Raw genomic sequence first — 9,956 nt, 5'->3', positions numbered from 1 at the left:
TCCTCCTACCCCTCTGTCCCTTGCTGCTAAGGAGACTAGTCGGTTTGCAGCACCTACTCCTGCATGCGGAAACTGCTAGTTTGGTGGGGTTTTTCATTGTTTGTAAGCAATCTACTTAATTTTCTATTTAAAAAAACCTACCCGTGCAAAATTTTTTTGCAGTAATCTTTTCTCAGAGATATGAGCACAGATTTTTATTTTATTTTATATATTTTCCAATACAGGAATTGCTCAGGGTGATGAGGACAATCGATGACAGAATCGTCCATGAATTAAACACTACGATTCCAACAGCTTCCTTTGCTGGGAAGATCGATGCCGGACAGACGTGTAAAGAGCTGTACCAGTCTGTAAGTCTGCACTCCTTCGACTCTCAGTGCATTTCCTGATGTTTTATTACGTGCAGGGGCCAGTAAAGCGTCCTCAGTTTCGAAGGAAACCACTGCCTTGATATGTCGTGCTTTATGTATGTGTGACTGGCGTGCTCGACTCCTCTACGCATCTAAACCGTGTGCGTGTAACGGCCAGTTCAGTTTAAAACCACACAGGGAACGTATTTGTTCTGCAGTAGCGATCCTTCGAGGTGCACTGCAGGCTTCAGAGGATGGCGTTAGCCCAGTCCACTTCTTTCTTTTAAAAATGGGTGCTGGCATGCTTTTTGTGCTGCTTTACAAGGCTCCTGCTCATGTTTATCTTTGACTTTTGGTCAGGTTGGTGGCCGCTCAAAGCAGCGTTACTTCCAACGTGTAGATTACAGAGTCAAAGGGATTTCTGTAGGCACAGCAATACCTTGACTTCAGAAAGCCTTTCTTGTAACTTGTAGCTAGGAGGTTTTTATTCTCTGCTGAACTAGTTGTTGTGACTTTCTCTCTCCCCTGACTTAGCTGATGGATGCTCACACCAGCAGAGAGAGAATCATCAAAAACTGCATCGCTCAGACTTCCAGTGTAGTGGAAACTCTCAGAGAAGAGAGGGAAAAGGCCCAGGATGACGTAGCATTACTAAAGCAACTCAGGAAAGAGCAGACAAAGGTGAGTGGTGCAGCTTTTTAGAGATCGCTTAGAGAGGAAGAAGAAGGCATCTTTCCCAAACGGAAAGACCAGTGTGATGGAGAGAACCCGAAGTGGATCCTGACTCAGGCAGTCTTTTCCCAGGTTCTTGTTGGCTGGGTTTGTGAGAACTGCTTCCTCTAGCTCTCAAGACAGAGCTGCTTTTATCCTGCAAGTGGAGCATTTTCTGAGATCCTATGACACAAATTCCACAGAAAAAGATGTGTACTTCCCTGTGGTGGACTCCAGCCTTCACTGACCAACACCGCTTAGCGTACAACTTACCTGGGGCTTGCTTAGTCCTCTCAGAACACCTGAAGGTTCATTTTTGCCTTTTCAAAATCTTGTAAAACTGGTATATCTGCAAACAGCAAGTATGGGTGCCAAGGTGCAAACACCAGAAGATAATGAAATATGTTTTTTGTGTATGTCTCTTGCACAGCACAATTACGCAGCCTTAAAGCTGTCCCTTTTCACCATCACCCTGAGCAGCATTGTTCTTACTTGGTGTGTTAATTGGAGTTCCTGTCCTCTATGAGGAGCTGCCAGGCAACCTTGAATTCCACTTAACCAACTTTTTTGTTATTTGGCATTTCTTGGATTAATTTTTTTAGTACCTTGTGATGGTGTGGGAGAGACTTCTGGGTTTGTGTAAGGAATTTTAATGTACAAACGCCCTGTCAACCTTCTGGCTTCTGGATGGAAATTGTACTTCACCGGAGGTGAACGGGGGTGATCTAGATGGAGTAACCAAAGTGGAGAAGGGAACCCCACTGAAGTTGTTGCCCCCGTTGCAGGGCTTCCTTTGTAGGGGAAAGGATAGTACATGTGTAGCTCTAGGAGTGCAGATGAGCAGGGATGTGAACTGTTCCATTGATTTATCTTCCAGACTTGCTCCATATGGCTCGTGTTCACTTTACATTTTTTTCCCTGCCATGTGCTTGCAGCACGTACCAAACGACTGCTCGCATATTGCTTTTTTTGCATACACTGGCCAGGTGTGCCTGTTGTGTTCAGCAATTTAGTGAGCCTTCCTCTGCTAAAGACCATCTAACCAGGGTTCCTAAACCAGTGCCTTTGAGTTTCCAATATAACAGTGAGTTCATAACAGCCAGACATCCCTCTATCACATATATATATATATATATATATATATGGTCCTATATCCTGGGTATGGCTTTCCCTGCTGCAACAGTATGAGACATGAAGAGATGGGTCTTGAAATTTTACTTCTGTGGTGTTGAATATCAATATCCACTTAACCCCTGTACTTCCAAGACGAGCTGCTTGTAGCCCCGTTTCAAAGAGCTGTTGGATGCTGATGCAGTTGTAGTGAAAGAGCTTCCTGAGGGGATCATTTGAACTCGAGCATCTGTTTTTTCCCAGGCACTGAGTGAGTGAATTGTTTGTTCATGTGCTTTTCAGAGAAGTGCTCTGTCGTGAGCTCAGATTTAAAAAACCAGGTGGCAGGCGAGTGGTTTTATTCTTAAAGCCTCATTTATGGAACTACTAACAAACTTCCATATTAGTTTGGAAAACTAGAATGGTAGCTTAGCAAAATTTCTAGAAATTTTGTTTGCAGAGCCAGTTCTTTAAAGTGTTCAGTTACTGAGCCCGAATCCTATCACCGAAACCACTAAGAGGATCACAATGATAATGTTTAATAATTGGAGGTGATTTCAAATGTTAAAAGCAATCCATGATTTGAAAATATCCCAGAAATCTTTTGATGAGATGACCTCAGATTTGTACTTGGACTTTATGAGGTGTCATCCCCTTGCTTTTTTTTTTTTGTTCTCTGTGAGAGTTGTGGGTTTTTTACAACTCAAATAAGCTGTCTTGACAGGACAAGGGGCAATGGGCAAAAACTAGAACACCGAAAGTTCCATGCAAACTTAAGGTAAAACTTGATTACAGTGAGGGTGACAGAGCACTGGAACAGGCTGCCCAGAGAGGCTGTGGAGTCTCCTTCTCTGGAGATGTTCAAAACCCACCTGGATGCTTTCCCGTGCAACCTGGGGTAGGGAACCTGCTTTAGCAGGGGGCTTGGACTGGATGATCTCCTGAGGTCCTTTCCAACCCTGACCATTCTGTGATTCTGTGAACACATCCTACATTTAAGATTATGCATTTCAAAGGTATATGCACTTGGTTGCAATACAGATCTGTTTTCTCTTGTTATTTGTGTTTCTCTCATCCAGCTAATGGTACAAATTGGAGGAGTTTATCCAAAATTGTTACTTCTGGATCATTGAATAAGAAAACTTGGAGCAGTGTCAGTCTAGCAGCCAATTCTTTTAATCCACTTACATTAAAACGTCATTTGATTATTGTTTTAATTTGTCATCGTCTTGGTTTACTTGAATGAAGTATCATAAAATATCTAACTAAATACATTCCAGAAGTCCAAAACATGCAGCATAATGATTATTAGCTTTATTGAGTGAATTAGTAAGGCTTGTTAAAATGTCAGAGGATGTTTTAAAAACAACAGTGACAACAACAAAGCCCCTGTATAGCTGTGTTGATTGACACTATATTGCTGTTCAAGTCCACAACTAGAGTTGGCTAAAGGAAAAGGCTTTAGGAAAAAGCTAAAATAATAGTTTTGCTTAGGTGTGATGTCAAAGGCAAGTGACAGTCTAGATGATTGTAAACCTCTTCACATCTTCCAGCAGGAAAAACCTTTCTTTGAACTGCTAAAGATCTTCTGAGTGGTTATTGTATAGAGACTAATCCTGGTCATCTAGTCACCCTCTGGATGCTATTTCAAATACTTTGGGGTCCTATTGAGTAGGTAAAAGCCCTTCCAACAGCTGTAGTAGCTGTGTGTGTCAGGACATGTTACTTGGAAGGTTTTCAATGGGTTTGCTGTCTTGGCTTGCATCTATTCACCAGCTCTCCAATTGGAACCATGTATTTAAAATGGATAAACTCTGATCCTTTGCTGTGTTAAAGACCCCAACAAAAATACATTCTAAATGTAGGCAAAAATGGCAGATGGTTCTTATCTCTCCTACGGTTGCTTCAGGGCCTGGTAGCAGGGTCAAATTACTGCGGGTCACCTGAACACAACTGTCACACCTGCCCCTTGGAGTTACTACTAGGTGTGAGATTAAGAAATTCTTACATTTCTCATGAGTTGAGTGAGTGCTCAAGAACTGCATATTGTGGTAGTTCTTGCTGGAGCTCTTGCATCTGTGTAAACCTGGCTTGTCCTACTGTGATCATACATTAACTGACTCAGAGAGCATGAACGTATATGATCTGTTCTTGTAGACCCTTTTTTGGTCAGTGCACAGAGCAGATGGCAAAGGAAGCAGAGAAGATCTCTCAATTCTAAATCCAGAATCTGAGACCTGTGTGCAGTCCTAGCTTTGTTGCCAGCTCCCTCTCTGACTCTGATGATGCACCTATGGAGAATGACAACCCAACGCTGCAGAGTTAACCCCAGCACTGGCATTCCCCAGGCCGAGTGCTTGAATTAGGCATAGTTATTTTTGTCTGTGAAGCTGTTAATCAGTTAACTGCTAGCAAATCTTGGTGGGCAATATTTAAGAATGGAGCATTAGTAATCAGGAGCTACTTCTGCCAGGCTTGTGTTGTGAGTCTGCCCTCACTGTGCCTCTGCAGACTTCAGTCTGCCCTGAGTATTGGCCGAATGGAAGGGCCAGGCTTTCAGGATGGTTACGCATCATGCCCTTCAGTTTGCGCCATCGGAGAGATGTGCAACTGGTACTGGGGTTGTGATCTAGAAAGTTGCAATGGTAGTAAATACTGAAGGCTGCAGAGAGGCCTGTTTAACAATAACCTCTTTATTTGTTACTTTCTGCAGTTGAAATTGATGCAGTCGGAGCTGAATGTTGAAGAAGTGGTAAACGACAGAAGCTGGAAGGTACTCAGTCATTTAAAATAGTGATGATGTTCTGTGCCCACAGACAGTCCTGCACTGGAGGTGTGGGAGTGGTGCCTTATGAGGCAGCTTAATTAGAAATAGGTGAGGGCAGGACTGGGGGAAATGTTTCAGGTCAGTCACTTTCCCAGTTCTGGATGCGGAGATCAAAGCTTTTCAGTGGCACTGCAAAGGAAAGAAAAGTGCCTGATTTAGTGGGGAGGGGGGGCTGTGGAGTATTCCTTGTGTAAATCCCTTTCTCTGCCTTGCCCAGTGGCTAAGGACTTTGTAGACTTCTCCGTGGTGGCCTGTCTGAAAAGCTTTGCTGGGCTTCTAAGAATGTCAGAGGGATGAGTCTTTAAATTTGGCTGCATTTTGTACTGATCACTCTTCTGAGCAAGCAGAGGCCAGAGGAGGGTGGGGCTGTGAACCTTTTCCTGATGGAGCTTCTGCAGGCCTGGACTGATGCTCCCTGGTGCAAAGGGCAGGCTTGATGTTTCTCTCCTCTGTCAGCAGATCCCCCTCTGGATTGATGGCCCCAGGCACTTATCTTGTTGTAACATGATTTTAACACTGAGCTTAAGTTCTGAGGTGCCTGTATTCTGTCACTGCGGCATTTCACATCTAGCATCCTTTTCTGGTTTGTTGTAGCTTTTCACAGCTTTCAGGACTGTCTAGAGAACATCTTTCCCTCTCTACATGCAAAAAGGATTTTTGCAAATAGCTAGTACTAGCTGCAGCTCCCTTTTAAATCTCTGCTTCAGGATTTTTAGTCTTCTAGATTGCATCAGCATAAATGCAATACAGCTTGTGTATTCTTGGAGGTCTGGTCACCACAGTACAGCTCAGTGCAGGCTAATTAGATGAGCATCTACATATTTTTCCAGGTATGCTCTGCTGTCAGTACAGCCTCTGTTCTGTTTAAGAAAGCTAATCATGCCCTTAAGCTTAATTAATTTAAAGCCACCTCAGATGTGACTAAGCAACACTACAACCTTAACAACATGCTGCAGACCACCAGTGGCAGACATTTTATGGCAACTCTGCTATCAGTTTTATTTAAAAGGGGTGGAGGGAAGACCTGCCCCACACTGTCTCCATTCTGAAGCCCAGAGTTGGCACCAAAGTTAGCACTGATTCCAGTGATTTCCTGTAGCTGCATCACTTTTGCGAGAGACAGACATGTCCAGTTCTTCCTGAAGATGGAGAACATTTTGTTTAGAAATAGTGAGGTATGCATGGTGGTGCAGGGGTATCTTAGCCTGCTAGTGTTTAAAGTAGGGCTTGAAAAGAAAAGTATTTCTGGGGTTTATCTCCAGCTCTGCTGTTGCCTCCATCTGAATATAGACATAAATGTCTCATTTAGCTGCCTGTCAAAATATTTCACTGAAGGAATTAGACCTACTGACAGTTGTGGACCAGATGCAATTTGTTACATGGAAGTGCTTATTGGTTTGCAGGTGAGGACCTCCACTCTTTTATAGTGTTGCAGACTTTTAGTTGGAAAGTACACTTAGGTATTTCCATTAACCCTAACCAACTGAAAACTGATTGGAAAAATCTGATTAGGAAACAGTTCTTTTCAAACACTTACTCTGAGCAGCTGTAGCAATAGCGGCGCACAGAAAGATGCTGCTTCATAGAAATGCATGCAGCGGAATTTTGTTTGGCTGGTACCAAACAAGCAATTGACTTACAAAACAAAACACTTGTATTAGTCTCTGTACAGCATCTCTGGAGTTTATTGTTGGAGTGTTTTGCGTTAATATGTAAAAGAGCAAAATCAAACTTCTGCATAGTAACATGGATGTTAAAGCTTCTCAGGCACTGTTTTTCCTCTCTGAAAAATGAGAATAACACTTCACAGGTAGATCAGTGCAGTTAAGTGGCCTGAGTAACACCCTGAGATCTGGGGATCAATGATCCTGAAAGTGGGAGGCAGTGTTAGTAAGACTGAGCTTCCTTGCATAGGCTGCAGAGTTACTGTTGAAGATGCTTTAAAAGTTTGCATGATAGCACGTGGGTGTGTTGTTTGATGCAAGAGACCCTTACAGTGTTCTAGAATGTATTTCCAGACCCTTTAAGACATACATGCCCTTAAAATGTTTTTGACAGACAATGGACAAAAGTGGTGCAATTTGCTTAGTATTTAAATGCTTCTGAATGGGAAGCCTTTGTGGCTCTTCATTTCTAAACCTCTATCACTTTTCTGATCTCAGACCTTTACATACTCTTAACTCTTCCAGAGGTGTCCATTGCATGTGGTAACGTAATGGGACAGACTGTCTGTGAGTGTGTGAAAGAAACTGTATCACAACTTTTGTTTTCTGCAATATGAAGCATTTTGTAATACGTGGCTGTTTCTTAAAGTAAATTAAATTTGAAAATAAGTTGAAAATAACTCAAAAATTGTTAAGAATCAATGCTAAAACTAATGCATGCCCCAAACTTCACTTTTGATGAAGTTGCTGCAGGTTCTGAACTCTGAATAAGGAGATCAGCTGTAGAAGTAGAAGATTCTAGGAAGATACAGTTTCAAATAATGTATTTATATAAAGTGATGCATAACTTCCCCAAAATTACAAGACCACTCGCTTTGCATGTGAAGCTGATGTGAGAGTTCACAAAATGATATCCCGAGGATCACAGGCATTTGGATTTGAAAAGTCCCTGGGCAGCTTGGAAAACGTGCTCTTGCAGGAGTGCTTGGTGGGGGAGCTCATCACCACCAGTGCCTCGACTTGGTGCTAGGTGGTGCTCGTGTCACTTTTCAGGACATGTGCTGGACAAACTTTTTGGAGCCAAAACGATAAATAACTAAATCACTTGTAAAGAGCACTTTGGTGTGAGCCTACGTGTTGTGCTTTTGTTTCAGACTGCCTTACTTTAAATAGTCACATTTTTTGGCCCTCCTTAGGGCAAGCAGTCTGCTTGACAAGACCTGCAGTTCAAGCTAAATGAACATGATCTTCAGTCCCTAGGTCTGCGTGCTAAATTTTACCCAGAGAAGGTGCCAGAGGTGAGTGAGGCGAGAGCAGTGTGCCCTTTGCAGTAGGAGGGCTGGCAGCATCAGTGCCTGTGGTCAGATAACTAAAAGTGTGAACGTGGCTTCCAAGAGCCCTTGCACTTCTTTTTACCTGTCCCAACAATGTAAAATGTGTTTGAACAGGAAAGAGAAGAATTCAGTGTCCAAATTTGAATGCCAGATTGAATTTAATGGAGCAAAAGGAGCTGGTCAGGAGCCTTCCACTGATAATTTCCCTTCTTTTTTAAAAAAAAAAAAAAAAAAGAAAAGGCATCATCATCCTTGAGGTTAACTGACTACCAGGATTATGAGCCTGCCTTATCTCAGGGACAACACTTTTAGTGCTGTGCAGTTCCCCAGCATCAGGCTGCAAACTTTGGATTCACTAAAGCCAGGAGAGAAGGTGAATGGAGACAGATGCCTTGGTAAGTACCATTGATTGGTACAGCAGGGCTGGGCAGCTTGAGATGGGTGCTACGTGAAGAGATATGTGCCTGAATGAGCACTGAAGTTCTGATCATCTCCTCAATGAGGGCTGATTCGCTTTTGCTCTTCTGTTTTGGTGTCTCAGGTATTTAATGAGCGTTGCCGAATTCACTACAAGCCTCCGAAGAGTCAATGATGTGGGGTAATTTTCCATCAAGGTGGTCCATAACTGTGAGAGCCAAACTGGAAAGAGACCTTGGGTGAGCTGTATTGGGACCCTCCAGAACCAGTAGAACCCAGTCTTGTTTTGTTTTGGACCTACTTAGCTGAAATCTCAAGGTTGAAATGATTCTCCCATAATTAAAAGAAAACAACTCATCTTTTGTACAAAATATGTGAACAAATGAGTTTTATAGTATTAAAATAATTTTCAAATGGAATGTGAAACTGGCATCTTTCTTGAACTTCTACAACTTCAGCTGTCCTAGAGGGGAAGAGACAGTAAAAACCAGCTCTGAGCAGGGCAGGCAGGGCTCTCCCTGCATTGATGCTTGCCAAAATATCAGAGAACATGGTGTGTTTGTGTGAATAATCTACTAAAATCTGAAAGGAAATAAAAATTGCAGAATGATCAGCAAGAGTGGGTTCAGCATCCCTGAAAGTAAGAAGCTCCCAGCCTTGTTCTGAACGGCTCAACACTAGAACTAGCATTGGTTCGGAGTTGCGCGTGGATAAAGGTTGGCCATGCCGTTGTTCCCATGATGCTGACAGGCAGCATCTGTTGCATACTGTCCTACCAGGTTCTGGATTTTGTCTTTAAATAGGGAACGTGGTGTTGATTTAAACCACTTTGGGTTGAAGATGAAGATATTTCTCATTCAGGAATGAGACAGTTAACTATCCACTGATCCTATTTTGACCCTCCTGAACTTTTAAAATTAATTCTATAGGCAAATCGAATTTGAACTGAGAAATTAGCAGTGCATACCTTTTCCTGTTGATTCTGGCCATAGTGTTGTATTTAGAAAGCTGTAAATGCAACACCTCTGCAGTAACACAGCATTTAAAAGTGGGTAAGTAGAAGGAAAGCAGAATTGCTGTAATTATACCTGTATTTTTTCACTAGCTCTAATTGGCTGACAGTCAAATGATAAGGTCTGCTTGATTACCAGCTGTTTTTATTACTTAGTGGTAAGTCTTTAAGAAACATGGAACTTGAACACATCCTTAAAAGTGCAGGCCCCATCTTGCAAACACTTCGGAATTCGGTAGCAGCGCTGAAATGACTGTACTCTGGCATCCCTAAAAGCTCTGCATGTATGGGGAGTGGGAAGTAAATGGAGGAACGTACCTGTGTTACTGAAAGCTGGCAACAATCTGTGCAGCACCATCTGTTTTTTAGTTGTTTGTCCAGTTGAGACTCAAACTAGTTGGTGGCCTTTATTTTTAGGCAGTATTTAGTCTCACTTTTTTTGAGAATGAGGCAGAAATATATTTGAAGTCTTTGAGGATATAAATCCAAATGTTCAAACTTCATTTTTTTTCCCCCTTTCCCTGCCCCCCC

At 42.5% G+C, this 9,956-nt stretch overlaps 1 protein-coding gene across 2 annotated transcripts; it reads left to right on the top strand.

The window, feature by feature from the left end:
• The first annotated feature begins 227 nt into the window (after nt 1-227).
• MIX23 (mitochondrial matrix import factor 23) lies at nt 228-8,839 on the top strand. Of its 2 annotated transcripts, XM_010165261.2 has the most exons (4): nt 228-350; nt 885-1,031; nt 4,885-4,944; nt 8,538-8,826. In XM_010165261.2, exons 1-4 carry the CDS (start codon nt 240-242, stop codon nt 8,586-8,588), a joined length of 369 nt encoding a protein of 122 aa, XP_010163563.2. In that variant the 5' UTR covers nt 228-239; the 3' UTR covers nt 8,589-8,826. The 2 variants fall into 2 exon arrangements, with proteins under 2 accessions (XP_010163563.2, XP_028940159.1); XM_029084326.1 differs by lacking the exon at nt 4,885-4,944 and having other exon boundaries at nt 8,538-8,839.
• The last annotated feature ends 1,117 nt before the right edge of the window (nt 8,840-9,956 follow it).

This window comes from Antrostomus carolinensis, unplaced genomic scaffold (assembly GCF_000700745.2).
Source record: "Antrostomus carolinensis isolate BGI_N321 unplaced genomic scaffold, ASM70074v2 Scaffold54943, whole genome shotgun sequence".
NCBI classification, from domain to species: Eukaryota; Metazoa; Chordata; class Aves; order Caprimulgiformes; family Caprimulgidae; genus Antrostomus; species Antrostomus carolinensis.
The sequence above is the reverse complement of the archived record's forward strand: the minus strand, read 5'-3'. Positions and strand labels throughout refer to the sequence as shown.

Bases quoted from the DNA above. Each gene is read 5' to 3' on its own strand.
- MIX23 (XM_010165261.2), top strand. From the start codon at position 240: ATGAGGACAATCGATGACAGAATCGTCCATGAATTAAACACTACGATT. The intron at 351-884 runs GTAAGTCTGCAC...CCCCTGACTTAG, and splicing joins GTAAAGAGCTGTACCAGTCT to CTGATGGATGCTCACACCAG. The intron at 4,945-8,537 runs GTACTCAGTCAT...TTGGTGTCTCAG, and splicing joins TAAACGACAGAAGCTGGAAG to GTATTTAATGAGCGTTGCCG.